Source organism: Podarcis pityusensis (assembly GCF_964106645.2).
Source record: "Podarcis pityusensis genome assembly, chromosome: 7".
NCBI lineage: Eukaryota > Metazoa > Chordata > Lepidosauria > Squamata > Lacertidae > Podarcis > Podarcis pityusensis.
Genome location: NC_138031.1, coordinates 1,528,328 through 1,549,903, shown reverse-complemented (window position 1 = coordinate 1,549,903; position 21,576 = coordinate 1,528,328). Strand labels below are relative to the sequence as shown.

Sequence of the window (21,576 nt, the reverse complement as noted above, 5' to 3'; positions counted from 1 at the left end):
GGCGGTCTGCAACAGAAATCTGAGTGCGTTGTTTATCTCCTGTCTGGCAAGTTACCTGATTGCATTATCTGGGTTTTGGCCACTCTTTTGTTATTATAACTACTTAATCCCTGAATCATACATACATCACAGAAGGGGTGTAGCCCAAGACCACCCCCCAGATACATCATACTACATCACAGAAAAGGCGGTCTGCAACAGAAATTTGAATGTTGTTGTTTTTCCTGTCTGCCAGGTTATCTGATAATGCCTTATCTCCTTGCCTTTTCTGGTAGTCTGGCCATTCCTTTGAGATGGCGATTACCCAATTCCTGAGACAATGGGAAGGTTCCCTCACCCCCTCCCTCCTTGCAGAGAAAACATTTGGTCAGTTTGGGAGTCAAAATGGTTTCAGGAAGGTCTCCCTGTGCTGCTCCAGACATGTGGTTTATATATTTATGTACGTGTTTGCTTGGTACACTTATGAACATTTATTATATATATGAGACCTTAAATTTTTTTATTACACAAGTAAGGCCTCTGTTGGGGCTGGGGGAGGTCAGAGGCCCCCCAAAGGCTCTCAGGAGCCTGCCTTGTTCCAGACACTTGCTTGAGAAAAATTCCCCTCCCTCTCTCATAACACTAGGACTCGTTAAAGGCAATGTAAACTTTGTACACCAGTGCAAAAGATTACGATTAGCTGTGATCTGTCCGGGGTTTGTGTGTTTGTGTCTGGCTTTATCTCATTTGAGTAGAATGTGTGCTTCCATTTAAAATGCATGGTTCATCCTCCCCCCTGCCTGGGCTGCCCACTCCCTCACTTCTGGCAAAGGGGCTGGTTTTGTTTTGGTCAAGGTGAGGGCTTATTCAGTTCCTGGATCCGGCCATCAGAACCGGGGAGGGAGGCGGGGGGCCGTTGGGATACAGAGAGCCTCCGAAACTCCTGAGGAGCCACACCTCCAGTGGGGAAGAGAGGGAAGGGGCCAGCCGAGCGAGGAAAGGGCTCAAGGATGCTGCTGAGAGCCCTTGCACCTCATCTCGCCAGGCTGGCCAGGAGGGACGCACACCCCTTCCGTCGCCCAGCTGTCCTTCCAGTGAGCACTCAGGGCTGATTTCCTTCAGAACGGAGAGGTTTGATCTTCTTGCAGTCCATGGGACTCTCAAGAGTCTCCTCCAGCACCATAATTCAAAAACATAAATTCTTCGGCGATCAGCCTTCTTTATGGTCCAGCTCTCACTGTAAATAGTTTGAGGAATAAAACCTATAAAAGCCAGATCAGAGTCCTACTTGGTTACTCACGAGCAACCACCAGCAGCACCTGACACTTATTGATGTGCATCTTAAGCCTGTTGTGTTGCTGACATGCACCCTAAACGCCTGTTCTTGCCCAGGCTCCACCCCAGCTGGAGGCTCCAGTTTCAGCCAGCGCAAAGGATGTGGCTGCTCTCTTTGAGCCAAGTATAAACAGTCGACAACTTGTGGTGTCAAGGGAGCCTGGGTTACAAACCTGGGCCAGGACAGGCCAAGGTGTTAACCTACTTACCCAACCTGGCCAACCTGAGTGGCTTCCCTGCCTGTGTTACCTCGGCTGCTCCCGGGACTGTCGATGCCCTTCAGTGCCAGAGGTGTTTGTGGTCACTGCTGTGCTCTCTTTGTTACGTCATGCGATTCCTCCCAAGCACAGGGAAGAAGAGCCTTAAAGGAGTTAGCAGCCCTTTAAGGTGATCAAAACCGCAGCCGGCGGATTGCCCAGTGTGTGGTGTTGTAAACAAAAATCTGCCCTTTCCCCCTTATGGGGTATCCAAGAGCCCATATAGAGTCCTTACGTAGGTTCCCTATTGGTAGGAGAAAATAACAGAGGCCAACCAGAGAATATTGAGAAGCAAAGCAGCTAGTAAGCCTGATCTTTATTGATCTGTTGCAACAGGGTGCTCCCCTCACTCGCAGGAAAGGAGGAGGCACCCAGAACAAAGGTGTGCCTGCCCTTATATAGAAATTTTTAATTCCCTGCCCTGGAGCTCCAGACCACCCCTCCATACATCATGCATACATAATAGAAGGGGTGTAACCCAAGACCACCATCCCCAGATACATCATACCTACATCACAGAAAAGGTGGTCTACAGCAGAAATCTGAGTGCGTTGTTGTTTATCTTGTCTGACAGGTTACCTGTTAATGCTCAATTGATTGGATACCCTGGGGAGCCTGGCCGGTCTTTTGTAATGAGGAATACTTAGTTCCTGAGCCAGGTCACAGGCGTACCCTATTCTAACACAGACAGACATACCCTTAAGACAGGATTTGTGAAGGAAAAGACAATGGGGAGGCTTCTCCATTTTCCTTTGGCCTTTCAGGGAAAACATTTGGTCAGTTTGGGAATAAAAAATGGTTTCAGGTCGGTCTTCCTGTGCTGATCTATGTACGTGCTTGGTTGGTACATTTATGAACATTTATTATATATCTAAGACCTTAAGATTCTTATCAGAATGGCTTGTAATTTGTTCGGCTGAAACCTCACTCAATAGCACCCTCTGGATCGCTGATTCCATGCACCACGACCGCACTGCATAGGAATGTGCAGGGAGAGAACCTCCAGCTTCCAGATGCTGGGAACTGGGGTACGTGGGTGATAAAACTACGGAGAGAAACTGGGAAATATAACTTTATTTCATCTTACAGTGCACATAGAACAGAGAGAACAGCTACATAAGTGGGTGAAATTTAAAAGAGGAGGAAGAAAGCTGTTTTCCATTGAATCTGTGTGGATTATACAGGGGGGAGTCCTTGTTTCTCTTCCTGTCCTTGCACCCTCTTGTTCCCTTTGACTCCCTGACCCAGTCTGGGCATAGCTGGCAACCTTTCCTTTTTTTGCGGGAAATCCCCTTATTCCAGCGCCGTTTCCCGCTGCTTCCCGCTGCTATCCCGGATTGTTAGATATCCCGTAGACCGTCCCCGGGACAGGTGAGGCTGCTGATCCCTCATTTTCAAATCTGAAAGTTGACAGCTATGAGTCTGGGCTCTCCCCTCCTGCTTGTCTAAAAAGGGTCTTTTGTTTCTTGCAGTTCGCCAGTTCCTCCAGAGCGGCCTCAGCCCCAATTTGTACAATGAAGATGGCCTCACTGCCTTGCACCAGGTGAGCCCAGTGCCTGCTTTCCAGGTTCCCCACCTGCCTCTCGTCGTCGGTGCCAGCCAGCCACAGGGTATAAAGGGCCTGGCATGATCATAGGATCATAGACTTATATGGCCTCTCTGCTCTGCTCACCCCACCGCTTGCTGCCCGCCCCCCACCCTTTGGGCAAGGCAGCAGCAGCCTCCAGTGCCAAATGGCCGAAGTAATTTCCTTCTGCTGATCCTTCGCATGCTGTGAACTCTGGTTGAAAAATGTGCCCCTGCTGAGCCTTTAATCCCAGCCCTCGCTTGCAAAATGAAGGGGGGGGGGGAGGTTGGACAGGGCAAGGTGGGAATTCCTTCTGTGCAGACAGGCGGTTGCAATCCCTTCTCCCCTCTTGCGTAATGGAGTTCCTAGGAGGAATGTTCATTGCCGCCCAGCTGTATTTAGGAAGCTGTCCTCCATAATAATAATAATAATAATAATAATAATAATAATAATACATTTTTATTTATATCCTGGCCTCCCCAGCCGAAGCCAGGCTCAGAGCGGCTAACAGCAATAAAAGTAACACAGCATTCTAAAATCAATTCATTCTAAAATCAATTCAAAATCAAATCCATGGCAACTATTGGGCTAGAGTTCTGTGAGGATGACCAAAGGAGGGGGTCGGACTGTGCCTTGGCCAAAGGCCTGGTGGAACAGCTCCATCTTGCAGGCCCTGCGGAAAGATGTCAAGTCCTGCATGGCCCTAGTCTCTTGTGACAGAGCGTTCCACCAGGTCGGGGCCACGGCCGAAAAAGCCCTGGCTCTGGTTGAGGCTAGCCTAACCTCTCTGTGGCCTGGGACCTCCAAGATGTTTTTATTTGTAGACCGTAAGGTCCTCCGTGGGACATACCAGGAGAGGCGGTCCCGTAGGGACGAGGGTTCTAGGCCATATAGGGCTTTAACGGTTTAAACCCTCACCTTGAACCTGATTTGGTACTCCACCAGGAGCCAGTGCAGCCTTGTAGCTATGGAAGGGGGAAGTCTGAGTTCCACAACTTCTTTCAGCTGTTCCATGTCTCTGCCTATATCCTTCCTTGCCTGGGTGTGTGTGTGTGTGTGTGTGTGTGTGTGTATGAGTAGCAAGAAGAAGCCACTTGCACTAGGTGGGAATCTGCCCCCCTCCTCCCAAGAAGTCCTCCATGAATGATATGGAGCAATCTACTCTGAGGGATGGTCCTTGCTTGTGGGGTGTGCGGGCAGCTTCCCATCTCATAAGCTGTCATTTATGCCCTCTCTTTCTTCCCATCCTCTTTCAATTATAAACCCCCCCCCCCGCCGCCAAAAAAAAAAAGAAATTAAACAGTTGCATTTTATAAACGTAGAAATCGGAGCGGAGTGTAATAGTTCATCTTTCAGAGTTCTGCTTCCTGTTCAAAGAAGAAAAAGAGAGCAAGTTTTTAGACCGAAAGGATGCAAATTTGGGCCTGCCTGAAGTGTGTGGGCAATGGCTGCAGGTGGCGCTTGTGGGCAGGAGCACCAGTGGTTAGAGGGGGGGTCTGCCTGGCAGCAGGGAGGTGTATTTATTCCCTCTTGGCTTTTTTGCATAATACATACAGCTGCAAACTCAGTTTCCTTTAATGTGCTGTTCTGGCACGGAGTCTTTCATACACCAAGGTTTTGCAGTCCTTGAGCTTCCACCGCGCATCTTCTCTGGTCCTGGTAGGGTCCTTGCCCTGAGCAGAGAACCAAATCCTGCAGGTCCAGGAAGCCAAATGAGTCCGTTCTGAAATTCCAGCAGCCTGGTTATGAGGCTTAGCGGGTTTTATCCTGGCTGAGAGGCAGCCCTGGTAAAAAGCTCTTGTGCTCAGAATCGTAGAATTGGAAGGGACCCCGAGGGTCATCTAGTCCAACCTCCTGCAATGCAAGAAACTCAACTAAAGCATCCATGACAGATGGCCACCCATCCTCTGCAATAATAATAATAATAATAATAATAATAATAAAAAATTTAATACCCCGCCCTCCCCAGCCAAGACCGGGCTCAGGGCAGCTAACACCAGGTATAAAAACAATTGATTAAAATACAACTTAAAAACAAGATTAAAATACAACATTAAAATGCAGCCTCATTTCAGTAGAAACTCAAATCAAAAACTTTTTGGGGATGAAAACGTCAAGTCTTCACCAAGGCCAACTATCCAGACTGGTCCTACATGGGCCAGAAAAAAGCCAGGGAAGTCATAGAATCATAGAATCATAGAATCATAGAGTTGGAAGAGACCACAAGGGCCATCGAGTCCAACCCCCTGCCAAGCAGGAAACACCATCAGAGCACTCCTGACATATGGTTGTCAAGCCTCTGCTTAAAGACCTCCAAAGAAGGAGACTCCACCACACTCCTTGGCAGCAAATTCCACTGTCGAACAGCTCTTACTGTCAGGAAGTTCTTCCTAATGTTCCGTGTCCGCTTCCATTGCTCCGTGTCCGCTTCTCTGGAGCAGCAGAAAACAACCTTTCTCCCTCCTCTATGTGACATCCTTTTATATATTTGAACATGGCTATCATATCACCCCTTAACCTCCTCTTCTCCAGGCTAAACATGCCCAGCTCCCTTAGCAGTTCCTCATAAGGCATCGTTTCCAGGCCTTTGACCATTTTGGTTGCCCTCCTCTGGACACGTTCCAGTTTGTCAGTGTCCTTCTTGAACTGTGGTGCCCAGAACTGGACACAGTACTCCAGGTGAGGTCTGACCAGAGCAGAATACAGTGGCACTATTACTTCCCTTGATCTAGATGCTATACTCCTATTGATGCAGCCCAGAATTGCATTGGCTTTTTTAGCTGCCACGTCACACTGTTGGCTCATGTCAAGTTTGTGGTCAACCAAGACTCCTAGATCCTTTTCACATGTACTGCTCTCAAGCCAGGTGTCACCCATCTTGTATTTGTGCCTCTCATTTTTTTTGCCCAAGTGCAATACTTTACATTTCTCCCTGTTAAAATTCATCTTGTTTGTTTTGGCCCAGTTCTCTAATCTGTCAAGGTCGTTTTGAAGTGTGATCCTGTCCTCTGGGGTGTTAGCCACCCCTCCCAGTTTGGTGTCATCTGCAAATTTGATCAGGATGCCCTTGAGTCCATCATCCAAGTCGTTGATAAAGATGTTGAATAAGACCGGGCCCAAGACAGAACCCTGTGGCACCCCACTAGTCACTCTTCTCCAGGATGAAGAGGAACCATTGATGAGCACCCTTTGGGTTCGGTCAGTCAGCCAGTTACAAATCCACTGAGTGGTAGCATAGTCAAGACCGCATTTTACCAGCTTCTTTACAAGAATATCATGGGGCACCAAATAGGAGTTCCATCACAGAAGGAGAAAGGAAAGAGGGGAAGGGGATCAAGTGGATTCCAAGCCAAAGGCCAGGCGGAACAACTCTGTCTTACAGGCCCTGCGGAAAGAAATCAGATCCTGCAGGGCCCTGGTTTCATGAGGCAGAGTGTTCCACCAGGCCGGGGCCAGAGTTGAAAAGGCCCTGGCTCTGGTTGAGGCTAGTCTGACTTCCTTAGGGCCCGGGACCTCTAGGGTGTTGCTGTTTATGGACCTTAAGGTCCTTTGCGGGGCAGACTGGGAGAGGCAGTCCCGTAGGTATGAGGGTCCTTAAAGACCTCCAGCTTCCTCAGCCCAGGCTGTGTGTGGTGCATTTCCCGTGGGGGAGCCCATGAGAGGGATCCTAGATCTGTCCCTCTTGTGTGAAAGTGATGCCCCGTGGGGTGGGAAGGGCCGAGAGGGCTGAAGGAGGGGAGGTCGCTCTCTGTTGGGCAGAAGCCACACTCTGAATTGGTCTCCTGGAGGGGAGTGGGGTGTGTTTTGAGGGCAAGCGAAGCTCCTCACGAGAGCCCCTCTGCTCTGCCTTGGCCTCATGCCTCTTCTTCCCTTCTTCCCTTCCTCTCAGTGCTGCATTGATGACTACAGGGACATTGTGCAGCTGCTGCTGGAAGCCGGGGCCGACGTCAACGCCTGCGACAGTGAGCTCTGGACCCCTCTGCATGCCGCCGCCACCTGCGGGCACCTGCATCTGGTGGAGCTGCTCATTCACAAGTAAGGGCCACGAGGGAGACCCCCCCCCCCAGGGCCAGGGGATGGGCCCCCGCTGTCGGAGTTGCGTTCGACCGGGCGACTCCTCCGCCGGTTGAGCCCTTCGGAATCGCCTCTGATGTGATTAACGACCTGAGCCTCTGATGAGGCTCCAAGCACATTCCCATTACGCAGAGTATCCAGCAGCAGAAGGGACGAGATTTATGAGCTACATTGCAAAGAGTTTTATTAATAATTGTCAGGGGTTCAGGAGCAGAGGCACAGGAAAGGGAGGAAATAGAGAGCGAGGGGGAGGAGTCCGAAGGAAATGTTAGCAATGACAGCGGTCCGAGGTCTCTGAGTCTTTCCAGCGAATCGGAAGATTCACAGAAAGGGGCTCCCATGGTCAGAGCAAGGGGGGTGCAGAGGGGGACACCCCAGGAAGAAGGGGCCAGAGGGGACTCAGAGAGAAGCAGTTGGAAATCAGGACCAGCGTCCACACCAGAGTGCAGTAGGGGGGAGGAGTCCCAGGCATCGGGATCAGGCGGCGCACTGCCAGTGGGAGGACATGAGTCAGGATTGGCCACGCCTCCATCGGGGAGCGAGGAAACGGTCGAGAGGAAGGTTGAAGGCTGGGCGCGCGCGCCAAGTTCAAATGTACAGGAGGGCGGCGCAGTTGGCAGCCCGGATAGGGAGCCAGGTCCCAAAGCCCGCCGAAAAGACGGGGAGGAGTCAGGGGGGTCAACGTCAGCATCAGAAGAATCCAGGAAGGAAGGGACCCCGGGGGGTAGCAGGACCCAGAGGAGAAAGGAGAGACGGAAGAGGTGGAGTAAGGCTAGAATCTTAAACTGGTGTACAGGGGGCGGAGACTCAGATGGAGCTTCGCCGATCTAACCATGAGACGTAGAGTTGCACGCAGCAGCTTGAGGATGGAAACTGTAACTCAATAAAGACTTTTGTTTAATGATTGCTGGCTAGCGTGATCCTCTGTGAGCTAGGATCTGGAAGCAGCTCTGACAATAATAATAAGAAGAAATTTTATTTATACCCCGCCCTCCCCACCCAAGACCAGGCTCAGGGCGGCTAACAATCAATAATAAAACCAAGTTAATTAAAATACAATTTAAAAAAAGATTAAAATACAACATTAAAACATTAGGATGTAGCCTCTTCACAGGAGGAGAAAGGAAAAAGAAAGAGGGGGAGGGAATCAAACTGATTCTAAGCCAAAGGCCAGATGAAACAACTCTGTCTTACAGGCCCTGCGGAAAGAAATCAGATCCCGCAGGGCCCTGGTCTCATGAGACAGAGCGTTCCAGCAGGCTGGAGAAGGCACTGGCTCTGCTTGAGACTAATGTAATTTCCTTAGGGCCCAGGACCTCTAGGGTGTTGCTATTTATGGACCTTAAGGTCCTCTGTGGGGCATACCAGGAGAGGCGGTCCTGTAGGTACGAGCTTATTACTAAGCTACGCAGACAGAAAAGAAATCATCCTCTCTCTGTGAAAGACAGAGAGCAACTGAACAACAAAGGAACGGGAAACCAGTAACATCACATCCGTCTCCTGTCTTCCGTGAGACTTCCAATAGTCTGGAATCCCAGGAATGTAAACAGAGTCCTGTGACTCCAAGAGCACTGCACAGTGGCACAAACAGAAACTAACACCCGCATGGGCATCTCTGCAGGGCCCCTGAGAAGGGGCCACACTTTGAAACCTGAGCGGGGAGGCCCTTGCGCTAGTCGAGTGTAGGAACCTGCCTGGTGTAGGGCTTCAGGGAGGGTCTTCTTGTGAGCCGGAGGCGCGGTGGGGCTTTGTTGAGGCTGCTCAGCTTCCCTGCCTAACAACTGACAAATGGGGCAGCAGAGCAGCCACTGCTTTAGCCTCAACCGAGCAGCCTCCACAAGGTCCCGCTGCGCCTCTGGATCATGAGGAGACCCCATAGCATCTTTGGGCTCTGGGGAGGGTCTCCTCGCAAGTCACCCGCCACTTCCCGGTTCCTGGCACCGCACGTGTGTGCAATCGCATGCAAGTGGGGAGTTGCAGGGGTCTCTTTCTCTTCTTTCTCCCCGGGATGCCTCCCATCTCTAAGCTGTTAACAGGATCCGGGCATCCTTGCGACCCACTGCACTCGCTGTGGGAGGCAGCCTGCCCCTCCTCCCCATGGCATCATTACCAGGCTCCTCACCTCACCTGGAATTGAGGTCACGTTCTTGGGCTGCGCTGCAATTGTTTTGGATCTCACTTGTAGGGCTGTAAATATTTAACAGGCTTGCATTGTTGGCAGAGCAACTGTGTCACTGGTGTACTTGGCTGCCTGCAGGGGATCTCCTGTGAGCAAAACGTCCGCTCCGCCAATGAGAGAGCTTTCTGCAGAAACCTGTAGCAGTCTTCTAGTCTCCTCCCAGGGGCGAAAGGCCCTTTCGCCTTGTGGCAGAGAGTTCCCCAGCTGCTGTGCCTTGAGTTGCGGGTCTCCCTGCCTGGTGAGGGCTCCTGTATCCTTTGCCTCACGTAGACGTGCTTCAGCCCTCGCTGCTGCGATGAAGAGAGGCTTAAACAGGAGGGAGCATGAAGGAAACCGTCACAGATTGCGAATGGGGGATAGGTAGAAATGGCCTTGCTTCCTCAAAAACAGCAGCTTGGAGCTTCTGCTGGAATTGATGCGCAGGTTTACGGCACATCAAAAGAAGCTCCCATTTCCACATTATGCAATGAACCTATGGAACTCATGGCTGCAGGATGCTGTGATGGCTACCAACGTAAGTGCCGCTAAGAAAGGAAGACGCAGACAGGGGAACTCAAGGCAGCAGCTAAGTCAACGCCCCCTGATATGCCAAAGTGCAACCTCTGTTCTGGGGACGTGTTCAGCCCCTGAGTGCCAGAAAGTGTGGGGGTGGGTGGTGTGGGGGTGGGGGAGAGATTGCCCCCCTGCGACCCCCTCCAGACCGCCCCTGGCCTGTTTGGCTTGCCACTACTTAGAGGCAGGATGTGAAGCTCTGACGATCATTGGCCCCACCCAGCAAGGCAATTCCTTTGGGTCAGTTTCTTCCGTGAAGACCTAGGTTTGAGGGGTGTTTGGGGTGAAAGGGGGTGCGAATGCTGGGAAGGAGGTGAAATCTGCACCCCAGGGGCGCTGGGGCCTCAGCAGGCCCCTTTCCCTTTTGGCCCCTGGCCGTTGTTGCTGCTTTATATTTTAAAGAACCAATCTCAGAGCGGTTTACAACACATTAAAGCATCAAATAAAACAACACAGAACAAAAGACACTCAAGCTTCAAGGAAAATATTTCCAGATCCTACTCTGAGTGGCTTTTTGCTTTCCCCAGTCGCCAGCCTGGCATCCAGATATCTCCACGTGGTCTCAGTTGGACCTGAGCCAGTCGCAAAACACACCTGGGGAATTTCTAGCACTGAAAAGCACAGGTCACTTTCAGCTTTTGGAGCGGGGGGGGGGTGGCAGAAAAAGTAGGTAATGAATTAATTTTGGTGGTGGCAAGAATGTAAAACAAGTTAGCACATTCTCTTGTTTTGCATTGTGACGCTGCTGTCTGCAGCTGGCCTTGCGCCCCCCCCCCCCCCGGTTCCAGCATCTCCCCTCTTATCCGCTGCTCCCTTCTGACTCCAGGGTGGCCTTGAGGGGGTTCAGGAGCCCCTTCCTTGAGGCTGCAGGGCTCTTGCAGGAGGGAGAGGCGGGGTGCTGTGGGGGAGCAGGATCCCGTTTCAGCCGCTCTCCCCAGCCGAGGGCGAGGAGGAAACTCAATCTGCAGCGCTCTCTGAAGAGGACCCACAAAGCATGTTTTCCTAGTGCTGCTGCTCCGGAACGGAAATAACTCCTTGTATCTGTTACACAACCAAGAGTTGGACCGTGCCATTGGCAGTGGCCCTGGGCACGGCAGAGGGACGCTTGCTTGCTTGCCTGCCTGCCAACCGCTTCTCACCCCTTCTTCCTCTCCTCCTCCAGAGGCGCCAACCTGCTGGCCGTCAACTCGGATGGGAACATGCCGTACGACCTCTGCGAGGACGATGCCACGTTGGACTACCTGGAAACAGCCATGGCCGACCAAGGTGGGTCCTCTCCTCTCGGGCTATTCGGAAGCAGCAGGGAGAACCTTCTGACGGCAAGAGCCATTCAGCGGACTCCCTCGGAAGGCGGTGGTCTCTCCTTCCTTGGAGGTTTCTCAGCAGAGGTTGGGGGGGGGCATCTGTCATGGCGGTTCCTGCATTGCAGGGGGTTGGACTAGATGACCCTCGGAGTCCCTTGCAACTCTTAAGCACAGAAGTGTTTTACCAGGGCTGCTGTTGTAGTGCAACGGCATCTGGAGGTCCAGTGCCGAGGGCCTTCTGGCGGTTCCCTTGCTGCGAGAAGCCAAGTTACAGGGAACCAGGCAGAGGGCCTTCTCGGTGGTGGCGCCCGCCCTGTGGAACGCCCTCCCACCAGATGTCAAAGAGAACAACAACTACCAGACTTTTAAAAGACATCTAAAGGCAGCCCTGTTTAGGGAAGCTTTTAATGTTTAATAGGTTATTGTATTTTAGTGTTTTGTCGGAAGCCGCCAAGGGTGGCTGGGGAAACCCAGCCAGATAGGCGGGGTATAAATAATAAATTATTATTATTATCTGGAGGGCCACAGGTGGCACAGAGGGGGCTATCGGTGCCCACTAGCCAGGATGCATGGTGCTGACAATGCCAAGGTTGCAGGTTCGATCTTTGCATGCGACAGCTGCCTCTTCCTGTTCAGGGAAGTTTTTAATGTGTGACATTTTAATGTATTTTTAATCTTTGTTGGAAGCCGCCCAGAGTGGCCGGGGAGACCCAGCCAGATGGGCGGGGTACAAATAATAAAATTATTATTATTATTATTCCTGCCTTGCAGAGGTTGGACTGCATGATCCTCAGGGTCCCTCCCAACTCCCTTCCAACTCTACAATTCTATGGTTTTGCTCGGCCTCCACAGCTGGAGGAAACTGCAATAGGGGAGAGAGTGCTCTTGTGCTCAGGTTCTACTCGCTGGTTTCCTGCAAGAACATGGGCCCTGGGCCTGATCCGGCAGGCTCTTCCGGTGTTCTTAAGGAGCAGCCGGAGCCCTGGTGGAGGACGTGTCTCTGGGCAGGTCCTCGGTGCCCTTGCCGGAGAGGCGCTGCCCTGCTTCCTCTTCCCGGCGCATTGTCCCCTTGCCAGCCCACAGTGTGCTGCTTTCCATTCATCCTCTTCCTCTCCATCCTCAGGTATCACTCAGGACACCATTGAGGAGGCCCGTTCCGCTGTGGAGCGTGCCATGGTGGATGACATCCGCCGGCTGGTGAAGGAAGGGGTGGACCTGAATACGCCGCTGGACCACAGTGCCACCCTGGTGAGATGGGTGCGCAGGGCCTGGCTTTGAGGCGGGTGGTGGGAACGGACACATCTCCCCCCTCTTGCTCTAAGTGCTGGCATCTCCTTTCCCCCCACAAAGCCCAGAGAAATTGCCAGGCCCAGGATCTTTCTTTCAAGGGAAGGATGGCAAAATATGTAAGATTTAAGGGCACCTGAAGGGCACTGTCCCAGCCCACAAAATGCAGTCCAGTGAGTCTGCCTGATCTATTCTCTGCCTCGGTGTTGACTCTGCCTCTGCTGTTTCAAAGAAGAGGGAAACGGCTCAGGTGGTGTTGAGCTCCAAGCCAGGAAAGCTTTTCACTTACAGTGGTACCTCAGGTTACATACGCTTCAGGTTACAGACTCCGCTAACCCAGAAATAGTGCTTCAGGTTAAGAACTTTGCTTCAGGATGAGAACAGAAATCGTGCTCTGGTGGCGTGGCAGCAGCAGGAGGCCCCATTAGGTAAAGTGGTGCTTCAGGTTAAGAACAATTTCAGGTTAAGTACAGACCTCCAGAGCGAATTAAGTACTTAACCCGAGGTACCACTGTATTTGCTTATTTCCTAAAATTTATACACCGCTTGATTGGTTAAAAAAACCAAAACACCTCAAAGCGGTTTGTGAAAAAGATAAAACAATAAAAACAATAAGAATAATAAACAACAATAATATAAAACTTTCAAAAGTTAAGAACAGCAGTAGACCAAAGAGCAGATTAAAACTCGCACCAGCTTTCTGAACATCTGAGTAGACTTGTATGAACAAGAATGTTCTTAGCAGGTGCCGGAAAGGGAATAGCAAAGGACCCTGCCTGGTGTCACTAGGCAGGGAGTTCCAAAGTGTAAAAGATCGAGTTCTTACCAGCTGTTATGTGGCGCCTGCAAATCTGCCGTGAAATGGGTTTGAGCATCTCCGTGGGTTTAAGGCAGCGGGCGGGCGATCCTACCCAGGTGTTCCTCACCCGAGGCCGCAGCTCAGGCTGAATTGGTGGGACGTGGATTCTGCGCATGCCTCCGCGTCCTGCCTTGCCCTTTCCTCACTGCCCTCTCTGCCCCGCAGCTGCACATCGCCTCTGCCAACGGCTACCTGGAGGCAGCCGAGCTGCTGCTGGAGCACAAAGCCAGCATGAGCGCCAAGGACGACGACGGCTGGCAGCCCCTCCACGCGGCCGCTTGCTGGGGCCAGGTGAGTGCCAGAGGGCTCCGGAAGGAGGAAATGGGGGGCCGGGGGCCTTGCAGAAGCAGCCTTGGCATGGGGAGCAGCGGACGCTGGCAGACGCTCCTCCAGGGCAAGGTGCTGCCCCCCAGTGGCCAAGGCCGCTCTCTGCAGCCTTTTCCTGGCAGATCGTTGACCATCGTAATCCCATTAATCTGAGTCCGTCTAGAGACCAGATGGCCCTGGTGATCCCCTGCTCAGTTCGATAAGCCAGGGATTTCCTAAGGCAGCTGGCGGTAATACAGGCAATTAGCCAGCCGCTCCGGGCATTGGCGGAGGCCGCTGTGGGTATGGGAGATCTGCAGGAGGGTTCTGGCGCTGTTTGCCAGAGCAATCCCAACCCTGGAGAAGCCATGGGCAGGTTCAGGGTCTGCAAAGCCAGCACTCTGCAGAGAGAGGGTGGGCAGAGCTGAACAGACCGCAGGAAAAGTAATAATAATAATAATTGATTATTTATACCCCACCCATCTGGCTGGGTTTCCCCAGCCACTCTGGGCGGCTTCCAACAAAACATTAAAATACAATAATTCATCAGATATTAAAAGCTTCCCTAAACAGGGCTGCCTTCAGATGTCTTCTAAAAGTTTGGTAGTTATTTTTCTCTTTGACATCTGGTGGGAGGGTGTTCCATAGGGCAGGTGCCACTACTGAGAAGGCCCTCTGCCTGGTTCCCTGTAACTTGGCTCCTTGCAGGGAGGGAACCGCCAGAAGGCCCTCGGATCTGGACCTCATTGTCCGGGCAGAACGATGGAGGTGGAGACGCTCCTTCAGGTATACTGAACCAAAGCCGTTTAGGGCTTTAAAGGTCAGCACCAACACTTTGAATTGTGCTCGGAAACGTATTGGGAGCCAATGTAGGTCTTTCAAGACCGGTGTTATATGGTCTTGGCGGCCGCTCCCAGTCACCAGTTTAGCTGCCGCATTCTGGATTAGTTGTAGTTTCCGGGCCACTTTCAAAGGTAGCCCCACGTAGAGAGCATTGCAGTAGTCCAAGCAGGAGATAACCAGAGCATGCACCACTCTGGCGAGACAGATGGCTTCTAGTCAGGATAGCTCTGCTCTGCTTCCATGGCTGGAGGCAGCAGTGCTTCTGAATCTCATTCCTGGAAACCCCAGGAGGGGAGAGTTGCTCTTGTGCTCAGATCCTGCTTGTGGGCTTCGCATTAGAGCATCTGCTTGGCTGCTATGAGAACAGGATGCTGGACTCGATGGGCCATTGGCCTGATCCTGCAGGCTCTTATGTTCATATGTGAGGCGGCATTCCTCCGATAGCCAGAGGTATTGATTGCCCTCACCTTCCTGCCTTGCTGGGAGGTGAACTTCCTGGGAGCCCCTGACTGGCCACTACTGAGGAGACAGAACGAAGTGGACCACCCCCATCGTTCTGCCCGGACGCTGAGGTCCAGCACCGAGGGCCTTCTGGTGGTTCCCTCATTGCGAGAAGCAAAGGTACAGGGAACCAAGCAGAGGGCCTTCTCGGTGGTGGCACCCGCCCTGTGGAATGCCCTCCCACTAGATGTCAAAGAGATAAACAACTACCTGACATTTAGAAGATATCTGAAGGCAGCCCTGTTTAGGGAAGCTTTTAATGTTTAATAGGTTATTGTATTTTAGTGTTCTGTTGGAAGCCGCCCAGAGTGGCTGGGGAAACCCAGCCAGATGGGCGGGGTATAAATAAATAAATAAATTATTATTATTATTATTGGAGCTGGTCCCAGCAGCCTAGCTACTGTCTCACCCTGTCGCGGCTGCCTCCCTTTGCTAAAACCTCTTCTCTCCTGCTGGCAGATTCACCTGGTGGAGCTGTTGGTGGCTCATGGAGCAGATCTCAACGGCAAGTCGGTGTTGGATGAGACCCCGCTTGGTGAGTAGGTTGGGTGTGTGTGTATGTGCATCAGAACTGGGGCAGCTTCTTTGGCTTCCTGGGCCCAGGCCTGTTTTATTTCTGTTGACGCTGACGGCTGTGGTGCAAACGGCGAATAGCTTCCAAGGCCGAGAGAACAAGGACCTTGCTTCTTCTTGCTACTGCACCCCTTCCCAGGGCAGAGTCTTCTCCTGCTTCTTTGGGGCTGGGCAGTGGTGGTTGCACTCTGGAAAATCCTTAGCGCAAACCTCAGCGTGGAGAATCTCATCGCATTTTATGCCTTCTGCCAGTGTGCAATTTGGGGGCAGGGCTGTAGTTCAATGCCAGGGCCTTTGCCTTGGGTGTCTGCATGCAGGAGGTGCCATGTTCAGTCCAAAAGGGCATCTCCAAGTAGGGCTCAGAGAGACTCCTGTCTGAATCCCTGGAGCAGCTGCTGCCAGTCCGTGTAGGCGATATTGACATAGGTGGACCCATGGTCTGACTCAGGGCAAGGCAGTTTCCTAATCACATCGTTCCAAGAATTCTGTGGATACAGTACTCATATATTGTGCACCCCTAAATCCTTGAACTGCCTTGCAGCTACTGGATGAGGTAGTGAGAGAGAGAGCGGGGTGGGGGGGTGGGGAAAGCATGCCCAGCGCTCCCAGAGCTGATGCGCTGAGTGGCCCTTCCTGGCAAGTAAGGGTGAGCTTAAAAGCTCCTTTGTGTAATAGTAATAGTAATTTATTATTTGTACCCGGCCCATCAGGCTGGGTTTCCCCAGCCACTCTGGGCGGCTTCCAACGAAGATCAAAAATACATTAAAATTTCACACATTAAAAACTTCCCTGAACAGGGCTGCCTTCAGATGTCTTCTAAAAGTCTGGTAGTTGTTTTTCTCTTTGACTTTTGGTGGGAGGGCGTTCCACAGGGTGGGTGCCACTACCAAGAAGGCCCTCTCCCTGGTTCCCTGTAACTTGGCTTCTCGCAGTGAGGGAACTGCCAGAAGGCGCTCAGAGCTGGACCTCAGTGTCTGGGCAGAACGATGGGGGTGGATCCACCAAGTGGGTCCACTTGGGTTACACAGCTACGAAAAGAGCTTTTAAGCTGTCTGCCTCTCTTCGCTGGGCAAGGCCCACTCAGAGCAATGGCACTGGAAGGCCAGGAATGGTCGCATGAGATATCGCGGGAACTCGGGCGGCCCTGCGAGATCTCGCAAGAGCACCCTGGAATTGGTGCCCTGAGTAGGCCTTGCTCCTTCCACCCCAAGCAGAGCTAAAGCTCTTTCCGCACCCCAAGCGGAAACCCAGCATAGAAAGAGCTTTCAGGCTCTCTCCCTTGCTTGGATTTAACTTGTACGATTTCAACCAGTCCCTCTTAAACCGTGCACATAAGCAGAATTTGGCACTTAAGGTCTCTGCTCTGTTTATTTTTTTAAAAGTCTCTAGTCCTTCTGACTAGAGGAAAATCTGACAGTGTCTGTCTAGATCTCGGAAGGGAGGGCGCCGCTGAACTGGGCTTGCTGTGCCGTGTCCTTGCTGCTGGGCAGAGGCTCCAGGTTCGGCAAAGGTGATGGAGGGAAGACGGGTCTGGTCCAGAATGTCCCCCACCCCCGGGTCCTGACTCTCGCCTTTCCTCTTCCTGCCAGACGTGTGTGCCGACGAGGAAGTGCGGGCCAAACTCATGGAGCTGAAGCACAAGCACGACGCCATCATGAAGTCCCACGAGAAGCACAAGTCCCTGCTGCAGCGACGCACCTCCAGCGCCGGAAGCCGAGGGTACGGCGTGCGGTGTGGGCTCAATGTGTGGGGCCAGAGGAGCCTGCCAGGCCCAGAAGGGCAGGGCAGGAGGAAGAGGAGTGATAGGATAGCCGTCTTCAGGCAGCTGAAGATGGAGCAAGCTCAAATGAGAAGAAAGGAGATTCTGAGTTTAGGAGGAACTTTCTGGCTGTGAGAGCTGTTCGACAGTGGAAGGTTTGGCCCTCTCCTTCCTGGGAGGTTGGAGGGGTTTTCCAGCTGTGATTCCTGCTTTGCAGGGGGTGGACCAGACCTTCAGGGTCCCTTCTATGAATTGATGAGTGGGGAGGCGGAGCAAAACCTCTCTGGAGGCGCTTTCCCCCCCCCAATTTTTTTTATTGATTTTCCACATTTATAACAAATATAACAAAGAAAACACAGAAAAGAAAACAAATTACGATACTGAAAAAACCAAAACTCTTATTACTTCTAAAACCCAATCTAACTTTCATTGTTTTCTGACTTCCTCAAATCCCCCCTAACTGAATTTCATTGTATCACCTTGTAACAGTTCTGCAAAACCATCTTTCTAATAAAATTAACTCCTTCAGTTTACTATCATCTTCTCTTTTCTTAATAGTCTAAATCCATAATGCTGTACAACTCATTCTTATTCTAATCCTAAGCCTATTTGATACTTTCAAGTGACTTCTAATTATCTTAGGTAAAGGTAAAGGGACCCCTGACCATTAGGCCCAGTCGCAGACAACTCTGGGGTTGCGGCGCTCATCTTGCTCTATAGGCCAAGGGAGCCGGCGTACAGCTTCTGGGTCATGTGGCCAGCATGACTAAGCCGCTTCTGGCGAACCAGAGCAGCGCACTGAAACGCCGTTGACCTTCCCGCCGGAGTGGTACCTATTTATCTACTTGCACTTTGACGTGCTTTTGAACTGCTAGGTTGGCAGGAGCAGGGACCGAGCAACGGGAGCTCACCCCGTCATTGCGGGGATTCGAACCGCTGACCTTCTGATTGGCAAGCCCTAGGCTCTGTGGTTTAGACCACAGCGCCACCTGCGTCCCAATCTACTTATATTACAGTATTTAGCTAAATAATCTTTACATTTCTTCCAATCTTCTTTCTGATTGCGGATTCTCCCAGTCAGGTTGGCCAGCTCCAAAAAGTCCAACGTCTTCATCTGCCATTCTTCTGGAGGCTCTCTTTGCTTTGAGAGACTTGTGCAGAAGCGGTTCTCAGCCCCTCCCTGCCCCTCTTTCTCTCGCTCTCCAGGAAAGTGGTGAGGCGAGTCAGTGTGACCGAGCGCAGCAACCTCTACCGCAAGGAGCACGAGAAGGAGGCCATCGTCTGGCAGCAGCAGGCCGAGCAGCGCGAGAGCGAGGGGGAGGACGAGGACAGGCAGACGGACGCTGAGCTCCAGCCACACGTCTTGGTGAGGGGGGGGGCCTGATCCTGACCGGGGGGGGGGGAGCTTAGCCCCTGCCCTTTTGGCTAGCCGTCCGTGTTTGCTCTCAACAGCCATGCCGCTCTGCTGGGACCCCTTGTAATAACACACCCCATTTCTATGTCTCCCCCCACAATCAAAACAGCCTCAAAAAACGAAGCAGCTTTGCCTTCGAATCAGCTCCAGCTTGAGTTTCAGTTTAATTGGAGGACTTATTTTTTAATTCCTGTATTTTTTGCTCTATAAGACGCACTTCCCCCTCCTAAAAAGTAAGGGGAAATGTGTGTGCGTCTTATGGAGCGAATGCAGGCGGTTGAGGTCAAGGCGGTGGCCGCCCCTCTGCCACCGCCATGCTGCAGAATCAATGTCCCGAACGTGTAGTAATTAATTAATTAATTAATTAATTAATTAAACTGTCCCAGGATTCATTGAAAAAAAGCTGTTAACCTTAGTCTAGCTTCCCCAGCAAGAAGGATTCTGGGGAAGGTCACTTTACATTTTCCCTCTGTCTGTCCTTGCACCCTGTCCTTGCGCCCTGCGGTGGTGGCGGGGAGAAGATGCCGCCATGGCTTCATCCTTCCTCCCTCTGTCCTGGCAGGAGGCTGAGCCGGCCGTCGTGGTGGAGCCTGGGGAGCAGCTGTCCGAGAGCAACGGCTCAGCCCACCCCAAGCACCTCTACTCCAAGCGCCTGGACCGCAGCATCTCCTACCAGACGGCCACGCAGGACGATCCGCCGGCCGGGCTCAGCAAGGAGAAGGCGCGCCACACCCTGGCCGACCTGAAGCGCCAGCGGGCGGCTGCCAAGCTGCAGAGGCCCCACACGGAGGACCTTTCCCTGGGCCCTGGCGAGGCCCCCAGCCCGGACTCGGAGCACAACTCTGTGTATTTCACGGCGGCCAGCGGGGACCCCCCGCTCCTCAAACTGACCGCCCCGGCGGAAGAGACTCCGGTGGAGAAGAAGCGCTGCTGTCGGCTGATGTGAGCCCGGAGGGAGGCTCTCCTCTTCCTCCTCGGCACCCTTTGACCCAGGCCTTGCGCCCCTCCTGGCTGCGCCTGGTGGGTGCCCGGCGCCTCTGGGGCTTGGATGCAGCAGCCTAAGCCAGCTGCTCCCCAAGGGCTTGTCCGTGGGAGAGGCAACACCCTAGCCCGACGGAAAACCCCCAGCTCCCTACAGTTGCCGGTGCAGAAATATCACCTGCCAAACTACAGTTTGGAATGCCGCAATGCATGCTAGGATGCGCAGTCCCAAGGGAACGGCTTCTCTGTGTTGGAAGGAGTCAGCTATCGGGCAGCCCTGAGTGCTCTTGCCAGTTCTGAAGGGAGAGTCCCTGCGCTGCTGTCCTGGCAGGTCTTGGGGACGACGAACAAGGAGATTCTGCTGCGTCCATTGTGCTGGTGCTCAGGGTGCAAGTGGAGGCCAACGCCCTTGTCCCGGTGCTGTTCCAGTGGGCTGCTCTGCCCTTGCACAGGGAAGTGGCGGCAGGTTGTGGCTGCTCCAGAATCGCCTGGAGGAGGCCAGGTTTCCTGGGAAAAGGGGACACACGGAGTGAGGGGACCCGAGTGCCTCTGCAGGATCCGGTTTGCCCGAAATTATGCTGAATGTTCTCTGCGGAGTTTTCTGTGTCTCTGAAATGAGCTGAAGCGGGTGGGTTGGGTTTTACAAGGGAGCTGGGGGTTGTACTGCACCACTTGCCATCCCAGCGAGAAGGGGGGCAGGAGGGGGGAGGCACACCAGCCCTCCCCAAAAAGGCTGTGTGTGGGGCGCCCCTTTCCTGCTCCGTCAGGCCCCCCCACCATGCCCTTCTCCTCTTCCTAGGAGCCGATCTGTTGCAGAGAAGAAGTGTGTGCTGGGAAGTGCCAGTCGGGGAAATGGGTTTCTCCTTGGGCAAAGTGGCCCTCAGCTGCTGGAGAGTGGGGCCATTTCTGAGACTGGGGCAGTTGAGGGGGCACCTGTGCCTTGGCGGATGCGAGGAAGGTAAGGGGCTTCTCCCCATCACCCTTCGTTCAGCCCTGGGAGGGTCTGGCAGAGCTGGTGTCTGTGTGCGTCCTGGTCCCTCTGGCCTCTCACTGCCCCTCAAAGCCCTGACAACGGTGACCGCAAAGCGTCCCCGGCTGCTTCCGACATGGACAGGGGAAGCAGCCGCTATTTTCCTGCTGCCTTAGACGCAGCCCTGGCCTTCTGCCGCTCTCCTGCTCCTGGGTTGAGGCTGCTCTAGCTGCGGAGCTGCTTGCTGGCCCCATAGCCGGCAAGTGGACAGGCCTGCCTCTTCAGAGGGGGGCTGCCTCTTGGGCAAAGCGCTCCTGTTTTGATCATGCCTGGCTGCCTTCAAAAGGCAGTCGCAAGCCTTGTGTCTCAAGGATGTTTCTCTCGGTCTTTACCATGTGGCCTTCGCCAGCCTTTGCACTCCAGCCCCCATCAGCCCCCAGCCGGGCTGAGATCCAGGGGGCAACCAGCTGGCAAAGGCTGCTCGTGGATTTTTCTATTACCTTTTGTACCCTCTTTTGTCTTAAAAAATTGACAGTGTTTTTCTTCTTCTAATGACTTGTTTATATTTTTCATCCTGGTGTTCCCTCTCCCTGTCTTTGATAAAGCAATAAATTCAGTGACCTCTTTCTCTCTCTCTCTCTCTGAGCATCCTCGTCAACCCTCCAAGGGCTGGCCACAAGATGGGGTGGGTGCTGGGAATCCGCCCCTCTACTGAGGACCAACTTAGGTGTTTTTGGCCTTCCTTCCCCTCTGCACATGCCCAGGAGACAGCTGAATTCCTGCCAGGAGCTTGGCTGTGTTGCATCTCTCCTCCCCCACCCCAAAGGGAAAAAAGA

The 21,576-nt window shown here is 52.8% G+C and overlaps 1 protein-coding gene across 1 annotated transcript in view; it reads left to right on the top strand.

Moving 5' to 3' along the window:
• The window catches only part of PPP1R16A (protein phosphatase 1 regulatory subunit 16A), a 51,491-nt gene extending 30,125 nt beyond the window's left edge, over window positions 1–21,366 (top strand). Inside the window, exons 3-11 of the mRNA XM_081012688.1 lie at window positions 3,044–3,114; window positions 7,028–7,173; window positions 11,106–11,209; window positions 12,371–12,495; window positions 13,559–13,684; window positions 15,503–15,578; window positions 17,206–17,335; window positions 18,582–18,741; window positions 19,352–21,366. Of these exons, the coding sequence (XP_080868814.1) occupies window positions 3,044–3,114; window positions 7,028–7,173; window positions 11,106–11,209; window positions 12,371–12,495; window positions 13,559–13,684; window positions 15,503–15,578; window positions 17,206–17,335; window positions 18,582–18,741; window positions 19,352–19,735 (1,322 nt within the window). The 3' untranslated portion in view covers window positions 19,736–21,366. The remainder of the gene's footprint in view (window positions 1–3,043; window positions 3,115–7,027; window positions 7,174–11,105; window positions 11,210–12,370; window positions 12,496–13,558; window positions 13,685–15,502; window positions 15,579–17,205; window positions 17,336–18,581; window positions 18,742–19,351) is intronic.
• The last annotated feature ends 210 nt before the right edge of the window (window positions 21,367–21,576 follow it).